The 18,011-nt window shown below is 43.2% G+C and overlaps 1 protein-coding gene across 3 annotated transcripts in view; it reads left to right on the top strand.

Moving 5' to 3' along the window:
* Nucleotides 1-18,011, top strand: part of znf704 (zinc finger protein 704) — a 253,873-nt gene that overhangs the window by 199,862 nt on the left and 36,000 nt on the right. For all 3 annotated transcript variants that reach the window (XM_068032099.1, XM_068032098.1, XM_068032100.1), the window contains exon 6: nucleotides 3,566-3,827. In XM_068032099.1, coding sequence (XP_067888200.1) covers nucleotides 3,566-3,827 — 262 coding nt within the window. The remainder of the gene's footprint in view (nucleotides 1-3,565; nucleotides 3,828-18,011) is intronic.

Here is an 18,011-nt window from a genome sequence, read left to right as displayed (position 1 = left end):
TCCCAGCTAATTGGAAAACTGCAAATATAATGTTCCTATTCAAGAAAGGAGGGAGCTAGAAAGCAAATAATAACAGGACATTTAGAAAATCATACTACATTCAAGCAGAGTCAACATGGTTTTATGAAAGAGAACTCGTATTTCACAACTTTATTAGAGTTATTTGAGGATGTAATGAGCAGGTTGGGTAAAGGGGAACAAGTAGATGTAATGTATTTGGATTTCCAAAAAGTATTCGATAAGGTGTCACAGAAAAGTCACTGCATAAGAGCTCATGGTATTGGGGTAATATATTAGCATGGATAGAGGATTGGCTAACCAACAGAAAACAGAGAGTCAGGATAAATGGGTCATTTCCATGTTGACAAACTGTAGCAAGTGGGGTGCCACAAGGATTAGTGGTGGGGCCTCAACTATATAAAATCTATATTATTGACTTGGATGAAGTATTGTAGCCAAAATTGCTCATGATGCAATGATAGGTGGGAAAGTAAGTTGTGAGGATGACATAAAGACTAGAATTTTATTGATACTGCGTGGGTCCCGACATCGGGGCCAAATACAGCTCCCGAGCCAGTTTGGGCCAGTAGCATAACTGCAGCAGCTATTTTACAGGAGGTGGCCAATTAGGAGGCCACCATCAGGACCGCCATCCAATTAAGGGTGGAGGCCTGCCTCTCTGAACTGTCAGCCCAATCAGAGGGCCAGCAGCTCTGCAGCCTTTGTAGCACCACTGATGGAAGTGGCCGCTGCTGAGGCTGCAAGGAGAAGTAGAGGGTGCCTCCATGTTGAGGAGTCCTTGAAGGGCCAGTAAGAAATGTTTTGATGTGCCAGGGCCAGGCAGGCAGGACCCAGCACTTGGAGGGGTAAACCCTCCAGCGGTGGTGCCAGGCCATGGGTGCCGCCATTGCTGCCAGTGGGCCCCTCTGTGTGCCATGGAGCCTCCGGAAAGGTAGCGCCTCCCTCCCAGGAAGCTGCTGGGAGGTCTGCTCGATGTAGCTGGCAGTCTCCCCACACGCCGGGGGCATTCTGAGGCTCATATAATCCAGGCGGCCTGGTAAAATGGCAGTCAATAGGCCCACTTCCCTCCCGACGCCTTCTGTCACCACCTTACCACCCATCTCACCTCCCAGCTGTCTCCAAAGGCCTGGTGAAATTCAGCCCAAAGTGTCTGCAAAGGGTTATAGATAGGTTAAGTAAATGGGCAAAAATTTGTCAGATGGGGTATAATGTGGGAAAATGTGAGGTAATCCACTTCTGTCAGGAAGAACAGAAAAGCAAAATATCATTTAAATGGAGAGAGACTACAGAATGCACGGTACAGAAAGATCTGGGAGTGCTTGTACATGAATCACAAAAGGTTAGAATGCAGGTACAGCAAGTAATTAGTAAGGCAAATGGAATGTTGGCATTTATTGCAAGGGGGTGTAGTATAAAAGTAGAGAGGTCTTGTGACAACTGTACAGGGCATTGGTGAGACCACAACTAGAGTAATGTGTACAATTTTGGTCTCTTTATCAAGGGAGAGATACACTTGCATTGGAAGCAGTTCAGAGAAGGTTCACTAGGTTGGTTCCTGGAATGAAGGGGGTGTGTTATGAGGAAAGGTTAAGCAGGTTGGCCTATGCTCATTGGCATTTGGAAGAATGAGAGGTGATCTTGAAATATATCAGATTCTGAGGGGTCTTTACAGGGTAGATGCAGAGAGGATGTTTGCCATCGTGAGGCAATCTAAAGCTAGGGGTCATAGTTTCAGAATAAGGGGTCACCCATTTAAGATGGGGATTAGGGGAATTTCTTCTCTCAGAGGGTCATAAATGTATGGAATTCTCTACTCCAGAGAGCAGTGGAGGCTGAGTTATTGAATATATCCAAGACTGAGATAGATTCTTAAACTATTGGGGAGTCGAAGGTTATGGAGAATAGGCAGGAAAGTGGAGTTGAGCCCAAGATCAGATCAGCCAGCCACGATCTTGTTGAATGGCAGAACAGGCCAAAGGGGCTGTGTGACCTACTCCTGCTGCTATTTCTTATGATCAGGTGAGTACAATTTAAAAATCAAGTAAAATTAGTCCTGGGGCAAGCGGTCTGAGTAGTGAGCTCATATGTGAGAGAAAGCCAAAGGAAGACTGCAGATATTGTTTCATTTAAACTGGGAGCTGTTGATAATGACAGGTCCCTAAAAATAAATCTAGTGCAATATTTTAATTTTAATAATGTAAAATTGTTCATAAATTAAAAATTATTAATGATTTTACACCAATGCACGGGGAGAATAAAGTGTCGTGGTAATGTTAATGAACTAGTAATCTAGAGGCCCAGGCTAATATCCTGTACACACAGGTTGCAAATAGTGGAAATTAAAGTCAATTCATTAATAAATTCAATTAATTAATAAAAATCTGGAATTGAAAGCTAGTATCAGTAATGGTGCCATGAAACTATCATCGATTGTCATAAAAACCCATCTGGCTCATTAATGTCCTTTAGGGAAGAAAATCTGCTGTCCTTACCTGGTCTGGCCAACATGTGAGTCCAGACCCACAGCAATGTGGTTTGACTCTTAACTACTCTCTGAAATGGCCTAGGAAGGGCAATTAGGGATGGGCAACAAATGCTGGCCTTGCCAGTGATAACCACATCCCATGAAAGAATTAAAAATAATGTAAACCAGTTAACACATTTTCACATTGTAATAATTGCTCCTTTTTAACTACATTTTTAGCTATACTTCTGATTTCATTAGAATCAATTTGTATTTTTTGCTAAAAATTACTGTGAAGTGTTTCAAAGCGATGAATACAAATCCAATTTACAGATTGACTGCTTCAGTTTACTGAGAGTAGGTTATCTCAGAATGGAACAGAGAGATTGAAAAGGATTTGAATAGTGGAGAGAAAATATATTGTAGTCCATCACATTCTTTTGACTAATCAATTAAATACAGTTAGACTTCTGAAATTACGGTCAAATTAATAGTCCAAGTAAGATAGACTTCCTGCGATTTTCATTTGTTAACTTTTAACTCTGGCTTACGTTTTTTTCCAGAAAAATATTTTACAAGAGCTCCCACTTGACCTAATCAAAATCAACAGACTGAACATTCATACATCTTGCACCTTTTCTTTAGTGGGTTGTTGAGTGAATGACTTTTCAAACTGCTTCCATTAGTCTTCACTATGTGCGTGTGGGGAGGGGTGAAGTTGGAGTACTTGGGAATTTTGTTCACTCCTACGTTTCTTTTGTTCTATTCAAATATAGCTGGCCCATTCTGTTAAACCAGGTGAAAAAATTGATTTTTTTTCCTTGCATGCATAAGTGGCAGTAAATGAAACAAAACTCTCATCTGAATTCCTTTCCAATCATTAATTGGTACTGGTCTGTAATGTCAGTAATCATGACTATGTCATTGGAAAGGCAAATTCAATGCTAGGGCAGAGCAGTGCAAGTTTTATGTAACAATATTAATAAGGGGGGATTGTGCAGAGTGATCTGCATTATTTATGTTAAACCCGGTCTCCGATCATCACTGGACATTAAGTGTCCATTTATTTTCTCCCTACAGACGCAGTGTAGATTCAGATTGCAGTGATGGTGAAGAAGACTTCTACTACCAAGAGATTAAACTGAACACTGATTCTGTTGCTGAGGGTTTGGGTAGCCTTTCTCCAGTGTCACCATCTGTGGCTTCACCGCCTACACTCTGCAGCTTGGATGCAGGACGATCTGACGCCACCGTCGTAAGAACCGAGACCAAACCTACCACTCCACTGAGTCGGTCGGCACCAACGTGCCTCTACCTCATCCACACTGACCACGCTTATCAGGTACTAATATGCACCTCAGGTTAGTTACCATAATTTGCTGAAGTTTCAGTGATTAATCATGTGGGAAACCTATTATTAAAATGATAGAGGTAAGTTTTATGATTTAACTCTGCCAATGAAAAGTTAAGCACAGTAGGTGTACATTTAAGAATTTGAGCATGTTAAGCCAGTGGTTCACACAAATTTCCCAGTGATAATTCAATTATTCTTTCCTCAGATGGAGTGAATGTTTTCATGTGATAGGGTTGTTTCATGTGTGGCATGCTTTTAAGTTTGATTATTACTTTAAACCTAAGAACAATAGGAATTAAGAGAGAGTGATTTGACGCAGAATATTCTTGCAGGGGTAGTATTTGCTAGAGTGGTTGGGGAGGGTTTAAACTAAAATGGCACGGAGATGGGAACCTTTGCAAGGAGTCAGAGGAGGGGGGATCAAAGACAAGAACAAAAGACAGTAAGGGGATTAGGAAAAGTGATAGGCAGAGAAATCAAGGGCCAGAATCAAACAGGGACACAGTGAAAAATATTGGGAAGAGGACAAGTAATGTTAAACAGACAAGCCATAAGGCTTTGTGCCTTAACACGTGGAGCATTCACAATAAAGTGGATGAATTAATCGTGCAAATAGATGTAAACGGGTATGATATAGTCGGAATTACGGAGACATAGCTGCAAGGTGACCAGGGATGGGAAATGAACATCCAGGGATATTTAGTATTTAGGAAGGACAGACTAAAAGCAAAAGGCGGTGGGGTTGCATTGCTGGTTAAAGAGGAAATTAACGCAATAGTGAGGAAAGATATTAGCTCTGATGATGTGGAATCTCTATGGGTAGAGCTGAGAAACACTAAGGGGCAAAAAACGTTAGTGGGGGTTGTATATAGATCCCCAAACTGTAGTGGTGATGTTGGGAATGGCATTAACCAGGAAATTAGAGATGCATGCGATAAAGGAGCATCTGTAATTATGGCTGACTTTAATCTGCATATAGATTGGGCAAATCGAATTAGTCACAATACTGCAGAGGAGGAATTCTTGGAGTGTATATGGGATAGTTTTCTGGACCAATACGTTGAGGAACCAACTAGAGAACAGGCCATCCTAGACTGGGTATTGTGTAATGAGAGAGGAATAATTGACAATCTAGTGGTACAAGACCCCTTGGGGATGAGCGACCATAATATGATAGAATTCTTCATCAAGATGGAGAGTGACATAGTTGATTCTGAGACAAGGGTCCTGAATCTTAGTAAAGGAAACTACAAAGGTATGAGGCGCGAGTTGGCCATGACGGACTGGGAAACGTTACTTAAAGGGATGATGGTGGATTGGCAATGGTAAACATTTAAAGAGCGCATGGATGAACTGCAACAATTGTTTATCCCTGTCTGGCGCAAAAGTAAAACGGGAAAGGTAGCCAAACCATGGCTTACAAGGGAAATTAGAGATAGCATTAGATCCAAGGAAGAGGCATATAAATTTGCCAGGAAAAACAACAGACCTGAGGATTGTGAGCAGTTTAGAATTCAGCAAAGGAGGACCAAGGGATTGATTAAGAAGGGGAAAATAGCGTACGAGAGCAAGCTTGCGGAGAATATAAAAACTGACTGTAGAAGTTTCTATAGCTATGTGAAGAGAAAAAGATTGGTGAAGACAAATGTAGGTCCCTTACAGTCAGAAACAGGGGAACTTATTATGGGGAACAAAGAAATGACTGACCAACTAAATGCATACTTTGGTTCTGTCTTCACAAAGGAGGACACAAATATCATACCAGAAATGTTGGGGAACACAGGGCTTAGTGAGAGGGAGGAACTGAAAGAAATCAGTATTAGTAGAGAAATGGTGTTGGGGAAATTGATGGGATTGAAGGCTGATAAATCCCCAGGGCCTGATGGTATGCATCCCAGAGTACTTAAGGAAGTGGCCCTAGAAATAGTGGATGCATTGGTGGTCATCTTCCAAGATTCTATAGACTCTGGAACAGTACCTACAGATTGGAGGGTAGCTAATGTAACCCCACTATTTAAAAAGGGAGGTAGAGAGAAAGCAGGGAATTATAGACCAGTCAGCCTGCCGTCGGTAGTGGGGAAAATTCTAGAGTCCATAATCAAAGATTTTATAGCAGAGCAGTTGGAGAACAGTGGTAGAATCGGACAGAGTCAGCATGGATTTACGAAAGGGAAATCATGCTTGACAAATCTACTAGAATTCTTCGAGGATGTAACTAGTAGAGTTGATGAGGGGGAGCCAGTGGATGTGGTTTATTTGGACTTTCAGAAGGCTTTCGACAAAGTCCCACATAAGAGATTAGCATGTAAAATTAAAGCGCATGGGACTGGGGGTAGTGTATTGCGAAGGATAGAAAATTGGTTGGCAGATGGGAAACAAAGAGTAGGGATGAATGAGTCTTTTACCCAATGGCAGCAGTGACTAGTGGCGTACCGCAGGGATCGGTGCTAGGATCCCAGCTATTCACAATATATATTAATGATTTAGATGAGGGAACTAAATGTAATATCTCCAAATTTGCAGATGACACAAAACTGGGTGGGAGGGTGAGTTGTGAGGAGGATGCAGAGAGGTTTCAGGGTGATTTGGGCATGTTGAGTGAGTGGGCTAATGCATGGCAGATGCAGTATAATGTGGATAAATGTGAGGTTATCCACTTTGGTAGCAAAAGCAGGAAGGCAGATTATTATCTGAACGGCTATAAACTGAGAGAGGGGAATATGCAGCGAGACCTGGGTGCTCTCGTACACCAGTCGCTGAAGGTAAGCATACAGGTGCAACAGGCGGTAAAAAAGGCAAATGGTATGTTGTCCTTCGTAGCGAGAGGATTCGAGTACAGGAGCAGGGATGTCTTGCTGCAATTATACAGGGCCTTGGTGAGGCCACACCTGGAATATTGTGTGCAGTTTTGGTCTCCTTATCTGAGGAAGGATGTTCTTGCTATAGAGAGAGTGCAACAAAGGTTTACCAGACTGATTCCTGGGATGGCGGGACTGACATATGAGGAGAGATTGAGTTGGTTAGGATTATATTCGCTGGAGTTCAGAAGAGTGAGGGGGGATCTCATAGAAACGTATAAAATTCTAACAGGACTTGACAGGGTAGATGCAGGAAGGATGTTCCCGATGGTGGGGGAGTCCAGAACCAGGGGTCACAGTCTAAGGATACAGGGTAAACCTTTCAGGACTGAGATGAGGAGAAATTTCTTCACCCAGAGAGTGGTGAGCCTGTGGAATTCGCTACTACAGAAAGCAGTTGAGGCCAAAACATTGTATATTTTCAAAAAGGAGTTAGATATAGCTCTTGGGTCTAAAGGGATCAAAGGGTATGGGGCGAAAGCTGGAACAGGTTACTGAGTTGGAAAGATCAGCCATGTTCATAATGAATGGCGGAACAGCCTCGAAGGGCCGAATGGCCTACTCCTGCTCCTATTTTCTATTTTTTTATTTTTCATTCTCTTTCACATCGTGGTCTGTATATGTAATTTTCATAAGTCTGCTATATTCACTTTTACTGCCTTACCTGCTACGACCTTCCTAACATTCATGTGTTAATACAGCATCTTTTACAACTGTTCCTTCATGTCCATATATTTCCCGGACTGCTACCTGACAGTAATGGTCATGACTCATCTTTGTACTCTTTGTAAATCAAGTAATTTCTTCTAGACATGTTGCAAGATCCTTTGAGTCATTGATGTTGTACTTATTCACTGGTAAATTGCTATTATTAGTTACTTCTTAGCATAGTTAAGGATAAATCTTCGCTGCTAGAAATCAATTTTGCAGTGTTCCATTAAAGCATTTACCAGTGCTCCCAAGGGCTAGACCTAAAATTAGCCTTTTCTCAATCTTTACTGAATTAATCTTCCAATCCTTCACAGCAGGGAAAATGAACATGAGTGTATAATTGTTAAATAGCTTATTAGCTATATGAAAAACATTGCTACAAATGTGTTGTTAATGTTAATTTTTCATTTCCACAAATGAAATCACATTTTTGGGATTTGTACCTTTCCACAATACAATCATGTCAGTTGCCAAGAAAAGTCGATGTTTCTTCCTATTTTACAAAAAAAGCAAAAATATGGCTGAACAGGGTGCATTTAAAAATTCAAACTCCCAGCATTGGAGCACGTGGACCACAGATCTTTTTCCGCCTCATCAGCCTTGTGATGTCTCTGCTGATCCTCCTTGGCCTTAAGTTTGCATTGCTCCCTCTTCCTGCAGTCTGCCTTCGTCCCATTCTTGCTCTCCTTCCCCTTCGTGTTGTTCTTCTTTCTCTCCACCCTTCTCTTTCTCTAGCAGAATCTCTCGCAACTGAAATTCTTGCTCCTTTAGCTGGAATTCTCTCTTCCTTACTTTTTCTTCCCCCCACTAAACATGCCATTTTAATTGCTCCCTCTTCTAATCTCATTACTACATTAGGTATTACTGCATCTGTTCCATTCACTTTTAAATTTTAAATGCTGAATCACCTTCATCACTGCAGTAACTCCGTTACTCAGGTAGCTTCTAGCAGTTGCTTCAACTTTCAGCCCTGTCTTACATTCGTCTTGAGTACGGCGATCTGAGTAATGAAGGATGTAGGAAAAAATAAAAGTGAAAAGCAGGAACATACTAAAGAAGATAAGATGAAAGGCATTAAAAAAGTAAGATTACTGAACAGAGAGAGGTAGGTTTGAGGTATATGTACATAAATGCACAAAGTACTATGAATAATATAAAAGCATTAATCGTGATGTGGCTTCGGCTGGGGTAGGTCTGGGAGCTAAACACTCCTGGTTACAAAATACTCAGAAAGATAGAATAAGGAGAAAAGACAAAGGATGGCTTTGTTAATCAAAGATTCATTGGAGCACTAGAAAAGGATAGCAAGGAAGTTGAATCTGTTTGGTTAAAATTACTTTACAGGTGGAAAACGGGGAGTTGCAGATCAGCCCAATTTTCCTTTCCACTGACATTCATGATTTATTCACGGCCACAAGTTTTCCGGCTGTGTCCAAAGTGGAAATTACTCCCAGAATGTTTTAGTCCAACAAGGAAAGAAGTAGTACTGGATCCAATTCTAGGAAATGAACTGAGGCAAGTAAGTAATGTAAGGATAAGGAAACATCTCGGAAACAGTGACTCAAACAGAATTAGGTTCTATGGAAATTTGGAAAAGAGAGGGAACAGTTGAAGATAAATGTATTGAACTGGAAAAAAACAGCTTCAGTCACATATAACGGGGACAAACCCAAATAAATTAGAAATAAAAATTGGCAGATAAGATACTGGATGAAAAAGGGAAATTTTAGACAAGAGATGATAGGTGGAATCTTCCCTGTCTCACTGAGGTAGGTTTAAATGCAGGACTGGGAGCAAGATTGGAGATAAGGCCGTCGGGTCGGCACTTCAATATATTCCCACCTTCCAGCAATCTTGCCGGAGGCAGGTGAACTACAGCGGCGGCTACCCACCTGGTAGCAGCGGGGTAGCCACTTGGGCCAATTAAGAGACTAATGAGGGGGATGGGGAGGACTCCACTGGGACCTTCGTGGTGTTGGAGCGACCCCCCCCCCCAGCTGAGTGCGGAGCCTGACAGAGCCATGGAGGCAGTCTTTTAGCTCCATGCCCCAATGACGGAGCCACAAGGATGAAAGGCCGCACCTGTGGCCAAAATTAACCCTCCAGAGGGGTTTCTCCTCCATTTCAATGGCCCTACCGGTTTTGGGACTCTTTAATGTTGCAATTTTATTCACACTTCTGAGGGAACCTCCAATTTGAGGCACCCTCGTCTTTCCCTGCTTCCTGAACTGCACTCATCTCTCCTGTTGGGGCTGCCAGCTGTCCTGAGGTGCAGTCCCTCTGATTGGGCCTGCAGCTTCAGGAACCCACCTGCCATCCTTAATTGAACGGTAGATGAGGAGATGACCAATTAGGAGGCTGCATCCCAGTAGATAGCGCCAGAGTCCACACTGCAGACCCGTGTGGGGTCTGGACCTGGAAAGGGTCCCAACACCTTAAAATAAACTATCATCAGCTGATTCTGCCCAATGGGTACAAATTAGATATATCCCTTGTCACGAAAACGTGCAAGGTCGAATGATGATTTTTTAATCCACCAGCTGGAAACCTGAGAATATTAAGCTGGTAGAGCCGAACCACTCGAACCTTGCAAGCTTAATACTCTGCTGACTGTGCTTACTCAGTTAAACCTGAGGAAGGAGAGAGAACTTTCTGGAAAGAACAGACAGAAATCTCCTACAGGTACACAGTTAAGACAAGTTTCTGGAAAGAACAGACAGAGATCTCTCTCGAAGGAATTCAGTCACATTGCTGTCTCCAGGAGAACCACTGAATCAGCGTCCACCTCTTCAAACCAGAAGCCTCAGGACCAATGAATTCAGCCTGAAGCCAGCCAAGGCACCAACTTCCACAGACTGCACACCCCTTTTATTTCTATGGACTCTAATTCAGCCAATCTATCTTTTCCCATTCTGTAACCTATTTGTGTGTGTGAGAGAGAGAGAAAGTTGGAGCATATTTAATTATTTTTACTTAGATCGGTTTAAGTACAATAAAGTTAACCTTTTTCTTTGTTAAACTCTAGAAAACTTGTCCAATTGGATCTTTTTGTGATCATGGCACGTAAACAAGTTAAACACTCACTGAATTGGCAAGCATATCCACTTAAAAAGGAAATAAATCTGTTGTGGCCAAACAAGGAGAGGGAAAAGAGGGGAGCCCTTCGACCCCTTCTCATCTGATTGTAACAGAAAATCGGGGGCTCTACATCCGCAATCAAACCCAAAGACAAATGTGAAATTGGAATCAGGAAACCAAATTGATCCCAAGCAATAATCTTTTAAAATACTTCAATACAGGTTTTATTGTGGTTCAGTGCTAGAGTACTAAAACGTCCACATTCGAGGCCAGTACCTTCCTAGACCAGAGGGAAGTAACTTGGGACAGTTTAAAAGCCCTATCCGTTGAAATGTTAAGGAGTATGGCTCGGCATTTAGAGATAAATATCAGTCCAAATGCTGGGAACCGTGATCCTAAAACTTGTGGCCAACCATTTAGAAATTGAAACTGAAGAATCGGAGACAGGCATAGAATCTGTAGTAGACAGGCTAGCATTACCTAGATACAACTGGAACAGCAGAAACTAGAGCTAGAATTCCAAGAACAGAAGTAGAAATCCAGGAAAGAAAGAGCTATCCAGAACGGGAAGCAGGGAAGAGAGTTAAGGCAGCTCAAACGGAATAGGGGAAGACCCAATATACCCAGTGAAGGCACCGCTAGTGAGGGAACTGTCCCTAGTTCAGGACTGAGTGCTGAGCTCTTAAAGTTCTCCCATTTCATACCAAACTTTGATGAGGGGTATGTGGAAGCATTTTTCATCTCATTTGAAAAGCTTGCAAAACAGTTGAAGTGGCCAGCGGAGGGCTGGACCCTGCTACTGCAAAGTAAATTAATAGGAAAAGCCCCTGAGGTTTATTTCCTATTGTCCGACGAAAGTTTATCAAACTATCAGATGACGAAAGATGCTATCCTGAGTGCATATGAGCTGGTACCGGAGGCGTACCACCACAAAATTCTGAACTCTCCAAAAATGGCCAGAACAAACTTACATCGAGTTTGAAATAGTTAAGCAACTCACTTTCGACCGATGGATATGGACGCTTAAGATAGAGACCAACAATGAAAATCTCAGATTGGTGATCTTCCTCAAGGAGTTCAGAAATTTGATTCCCCTTTCCATTAAAACACATCTGGAGGAACAAAAAGTTTCAAGAGCCAGGCAGGCAGCATCTGACTGATGATTATGAGCTTGTCCACAAGCCCTTGCCCCAAGGGAAACGCTTCCCTAGTCACCTCCAAAAACCTGAAAAGGATAGAAGGTGGGAGGGTGATAGGAAGATGAACAGCCATGGGGAAGAAGGGAGAGCTGGAAACACAGGGGCCTTCCTCAGGCCAAAAAAGATGCTGAGAACAGGCATTTTTTATATATTCGTTCATGGGATGTGGCGTCGCTGGTTAGGCCAGCATTTTATTGCCCATCCCTAATTTCCCTTGAGAAGGTGAGCTGCCTTCTTGAACCGTTGCAGTCCATGTGGGGTAGCTACACCAACAGTGATGTTAGGGAGTTCCAGGATTTTGACCCAGCGACAGTGATGTAACAGCGAAATAGTTCCAAGTCAAGTTCGTGTGTGGCTTGGAGGAGAACTTGCAGGTGGTGGTGTTCCCATGCATCTTCTACCCTTGTCCTTGTAGGTAGTAGAGGTCGTGGTTTGGAAGGTGCTGTCGAAAGAGCCTTGGTGAGTTGCTGCAGTGCATCTTGTAGATGGTACACACTGCTGCCACTTTGCATCAGTAGTGATCGGAGTGAATGTTGAAGGTGGATGGGGTGCCAATCAAGCGGGCTGCTTTGTCCTGCATGGTGTCAGGCTTCTTGAGTGTTGGAGCTGCGCCCATCCAGGCAAGTGGAGAGTATTCCATCACACTCCTGACTTGTGCCTTGTGGATGGTGGACAGGCTTTGTGGGTTACTCGCCGCAGAATTCCCAGCCTCTGACCTGCTGTTGTAGCCACAGTATTTATGTGGCTCTTCCAGTTCAGTTTCTGGTCAATGTTAACCCCCGGGATGTTGATAATGGGAGATTCAACAATGGTAATCTCATTGAACATCAAGGGGAGATGGTTAGATTTTCTCTTGTTTGAGATGGTCATTGCCTGGCACCAGTGTGGCGTGAATGTTACACGTCACCTATCAGCCCAAGTCTGGATGTTGTCTAAGTCTTGCTGCATCTGGACACAGGCTGCTTCAGTATCTGAGGAGTTGCGAATGGTGCTGAACATTTTGCAATCATCGGCGAACATCCCCACTTCTGACTTTATGATGGAGGGAAGGTCATTAATGAAGCAGCTGAAGATGGTTGGGCCTAGGACACTACCCTGAGGAACTCCTGCAGCGATGTCCTGGGGCTGAGATGATTGACCTCCAACAACCACAAACATCGTCCTTTATGCTAGGTATGACTCCAACCAGCGGAGAGTTTTCCCCTGATTCTCATTGACTCCAGTTTTACTAGGGCTCTTTGATGCCATATTTGGTCACATGCTGCCTTTGATGTCAAGGGCATTCACTCTCACCTCACATCTGGAGTTCAGCTCTTTTGATCAAGGCTGTAATGAGTGACACTCAGATTGGTGATCTTCCTCAAGGAGTTTAGAAATTTAATTCCCCTTTCCATTAAAACATATCTGGAGGAACAAAAAGTTTCAAAAGCCAGGCAGGCAGCATCTGACTGATGATTATGAGCTTGTCCACAAGCCCTTGCCCCAAGGGAAACGCTTCCATAGTCACCTCCAAAAACCTGAAAAGGATAGAAGGTGGGAGGGTGATAGGAAGATGAACAGCCATGGGGAAGAAGGGAGAGCTAGAAACACAGGGGCCCTCCTCAGGCCAGAAAAGATGCTGAGAACAGGCATTTTTTATTTCCATTGCAACAATGCAGGTCACCTTTGAGCTGACTGCTGGAAGTTACGGGAAATTAGTTAGGGTACACAAGACCAGTGCAGGAAATAGGGCCCTGATGGAGAGCACAACAAACTAGGCTGAGGCTGTTACTGCAGCAGTAAGACCCCGTAAATATACTGCTGTGAGTGCAGGAGAACTTAACAAAATCCCTGAGAATTACCAGAATTTTGTGTCTGAAGGAAAAGTGACCCCATACCCCTCAAGTGAGGCAAGTAAGCCATAGTCATACTTAGGGATACAGGGGCCACCCAATCCCTTCTGCTGGGAAAAGGCATGACCTTTCCCCCAGAGAGTGCTTTGAATGCCAAAGTATTAGTGAATGTTATTGGGCAAAGGTATATGCCCATATCTTTATATCAGATGTACCTGGAGTGCAACCTTATTTCAGGACCGGTAACCATGGGGATTGCCCCTAGTTTACCAGTGGACAAGGTCGACCTGCTCCTTGCAATGACTTGGCAGGGGTGAAGATGGTAGCTTCCCCAGTGATCTTAAAAAGGCCGAAAGAGGTCAGGGAGACAGCGCAGTTACAGGAGAAGATCCCTGGCATTTTTCCTGACTGTGTAGTGATCCAGTCCATGGTCAAACAAGCTCTATCGGCAGAGGCTGAACTGGCCCTGCAGTTGGATGACCCTGCTGTCTGGTTATCCAAAATCTTCTTTGGGAATTTAGAGGAACCAAAGGATGGGTTAAACAGGCCTTCCTTTGTCGAGGCTCAGCAAGCCGACCCAGTGTTAAAAAAGTTAGCACAGGCTGCCCAAACTGAACCTGAAGCAGGAGTTTTAGAGTGCTACTATTTAAACGATGAGGTGCTGATGAGGAACTGGTGACCTCCTCACAGACCTGCAGACGAAGGGTGGGCAGTGACTCACCAGGTAGTGGTGCCGCCGAGGTACTGTAGGGAAATGCTGAGGATGGCCCATGAAGTTCCAATGGCTGGACATGTTGGTATCAGAAAAACACAAGCCTGCATCAGACAGCATTTTCACTGGCCACAACTCCACAAGGATGTGGTGGAGTTCTGTAAAACTTGCCACACTTGCCAGGTTGTGGGGAAGTCCCAATCTGCAATAAAACCTGCACCCCTAATTCCCATACGGGCTTTTGGGAAACATTCAGCAAAGTGTTGGTAGATTGTGTGGGGCCCTGCCAAAAACAAAAGGGGACAAACAAGCACAGATCTGTCAGGCAGACAGGAAAGAGGAGGGTGAAAGGGACAATGAGGACGAGTTAGAGGCAGAGCTGGAGGATTCCCAAATTGAACCCCCTACCGTCCGGTTAGCTAACACCGAAATGTTAGGGAGATTAGACACTGTACTCTCCTATCTAAACACAGAACAGAGAGGAGTCCTAACAAGGTTGCTCACAGCGTTTAAAGAGATCTGCAGGGAGAAACCAGGGTGCATAGCCCTAGCCCTACACGATGTGAATGTAGGAGAGACCCCTCCCATAAAACAAAATCCCTATCGCCTAGATGCCGAATGAAAGCACAGTCATGGCAGTGTGAGATTGAAAAGTGAATGTTTGAGGATGAATGTGGGTGTACAGTTTCTTTTTAAAAAATTTTTACAACTTTATAATGAAATGCACCTGTCGTCACATTTCATTCCGCGTGGTGTGGAGGTGTCATGAAAATGTGCTAAATCAAAGGATGTTTTTTTTAATCCACTGGCTGGAAACCTGAATATTAAACTGGTGGAGACGACCCACTCAAACCTTGCAAGCTTTGAACCCTGCTGACTGTGTTTACTTACTTTAGCCAGAGGAAGGAACTAGAGAGAGAGAACTTACTAGAAAGAACAGACAGAAACCTCCTTCTTTCGAGACACTTTCGAGAACTTTCCGGAAAGAACAGAGATCTCTCTTGAAGGAATTCAGTCACATTGCTGTCTCCCGGAGAACCACTGAATCAGCATCCATCTCTTCAAACCGGAAGCCTCAGGACCATCGAATTCAGCCTGAAGCCAGCTGAGTCACTAACCTTCACAGACTATATACCCCTTTTATTTCTCTGGACTCTAATTCAATCAATTTATCCTTCCGCACTCTGTAACCTATTTGTGAGTGTGTGTGTGTGTGTGAAAAAGTTGGAACTTATTTTATTATTTTTACTTCGATCAGTTTAAGTGCAGTAAAGTTAATTTCTTTCTTTGTTAAACTTGAGAAAACCTATCCGAACTTTTTACGATCACGGTGCGTAAAGAAGTTAAATACTCACTGAATTGGCAAGAATATCCACTTAACAAGGAAATAAATTGTTCTGGTCAAACAAGGAGAGGGAAAAGAGGGGAGCCCTTCGCCCCCTCCTCACCTGATCGTATCACCCTACAAGAATTAAAGGGATGTGCAGCAAAATCTTGGTTGAATGCGGAAATTAATGGACTTCAAAGAGTTACATAACAAATATAGAACAAATGACGCAAAAGAAAATAGCATAGAGTACACAAAATATAGAGGGGAAGCAAGAGATTAGAAAGGCTGAAGGAAGATGTTGAGAGTCTGGAGGGGGAATGTAAAGGGAAATAGTAAAGGATTTTATAAACACTTTAAAAAGTAGTTGAAATAATTTTGCCCAACCAAACATTCATCTGCTTCCCAAACACATTAAACATTGTAACAGAAATCCTGCTGCTGGCAGAACCACAGATTGGCTGGACAATGTTTATAAGGACTATTATAATCAGACCCACCGGCCGTCCATGTCTCCGTTATAAAGACGTCTGCAAACGCGACATGAAATCGTGTGACATTGATCACAAGTCGTGGGAGTCAGTTGCCAGCATTCGCCAGAGCTGGCGGGCAGCCATAAAGACAGGGCTAAATTGTGGCGAGTCGAAGAGACTTAGTAGTTGGCAGGAAAAAAGACAGAGGCGCAAGGGGAGAGCCAACTGTGCAACAGCCCCAACAAACAAATTTCTCTGCAGCACCTGTGGAAGAGCCTGTTACTCCAGAATTGGCCTTTATAGCCACTCCAGGCGCTGCTTCACAAACCACTGACCACCTCCAGGCGCGTATCCATTGTCTCTCGAGATAAGGAGGCCCAAAAGAAAGAATTAGAGTGATGAAGCATAGTCCGCCAATCAGCTTCGTGTGTCTTTTGTGCGGAGGTTTTTGCATACTGATAGATTCCGGTGTGCATTTGAGCAAAATGTTGCTATATTCCCAGGCTTGAATTCAGGTTTTGGTTTTTATGAATCACTGTTGGCTTCTGAATTTGTCAGCAGAATTGAAATCCCTAAGATGTTTAGCTGACATTGTTTAATCTGAAATTAGTTAAATAACATTGATTGTTGCCTGGGTGACAGAGCAGGTTGGCAGTAGTGTCCTTCAACTTTGGGATTTGGGATTGAATCTATACCAAACTGCTGGAATGAAAATCTTTCCTCTGCAGATTGTAATACTAGACTGCTCGAACCTTTAGAACTGCACTACATTGTCTAGATTTTACCTGTGTATATAAGTTAGCAACGTGCATACAAAATAATCGTTAGGACATAAAAAATCCTCTGAACGGGAAAAGGCCCGTCTCTTTTTCAGTGATCCATCCTACCTACCTGCCTTCTTACCACTATTCCTCTCCTGAGCAGAAATATATCCAGTTGCCTTTTGAATCTTTTTATACAGCTGGATTCAAAGGCCTCTCTTGAAACTTATTCTATAAATCTATCACTGTTCGGGTATTAAAGGTTCACCGTGACTTCCCCTCTTACTACCAACTGTGTACCCTGGTATTTGAGCCCATAACCTCCATCCACCTTTCCTCACTCCAGCTGATGATCCTTTCAATTTTTGCTGAGATTGGCTACCTCCCAATTTATACTGCCTTGGTGGGTGGGAGCAGGAACCGATGGTAGTCAGCTGGGCCGAGACTAAAATAGTGTTGGGCTTGTAACTTCTGATTCTGATTTGCATATGCAGGAACGTGCTGCCTATTTCTGACAGGAACTTCAGCCACCTGGATGAAGTTGCGACTGAACGTTGGGACAGATGGCAAGTTGGCATGACTGTCCCTTGAGTTTATATTCATCCTGCTTTTTTAAGAAGGGCTGTAGCAACAGGACATTCTGCCCATAGTGTCAAAATATGCAGCTCATCTGTATTTTCTAAAGCTGCTTTTCTTTGTGTGCGATGTATGCTAGTTCTGCCTATTCTCAAAGTGTAGGTCTCACTCATGTAACTAGCTGAACACCCAATGTAAAACAGCTGAGAGTCATTTCAACCAACAATCCAGGAAACTTGTTAAGAAGGATCTTCCCAGCAGCTAGTTTTAGTGAGCCTGGGTGAGTTTATGTTCAGCTTAAAGCTGCATGCCCAAGACCAGCGCTTTCAGAAACAGGTGGCAGTGACACACGTCTCACAGGATATAAAAGGAGCATTTTGAATATACTGCAATACTTGAGCATCAGACTTCTGTCTCCAGAGGTGCTTTTTAAGACACGTAAACAACAGAACTCCCTTTACAGGCAAAACCTGGTATCTGATCATTAATTTACTCCACAGTCACAAGAATTAAACACATATTTTCCACTGACTCTTAAAAAGCAGGACCCTATGGAATATTTTGACACAGTGTGAATGTAGTTGTGTATAATTCTAATTGTAACACACAATACATAGTCTCTTTGTAACTGTACTGATAAAGCAC

This window comes from Heterodontus francisci, chromosome 5 (genome assembly GCF_036365525.1).
Source record: "Heterodontus francisci isolate sHetFra1 chromosome 5, sHetFra1.hap1, whole genome shotgun sequence".
Classification (NCBI taxonomy): domain Eukaryota; kingdom Metazoa; phylum Chordata; class Chondrichthyes; order Heterodontiformes; family Heterodontidae; genus Heterodontus; species Heterodontus francisci.
The sequence above is the reverse complement of the archived record's forward strand: the minus strand, read 5'-3'. Positions and strand labels throughout refer to the sequence as shown.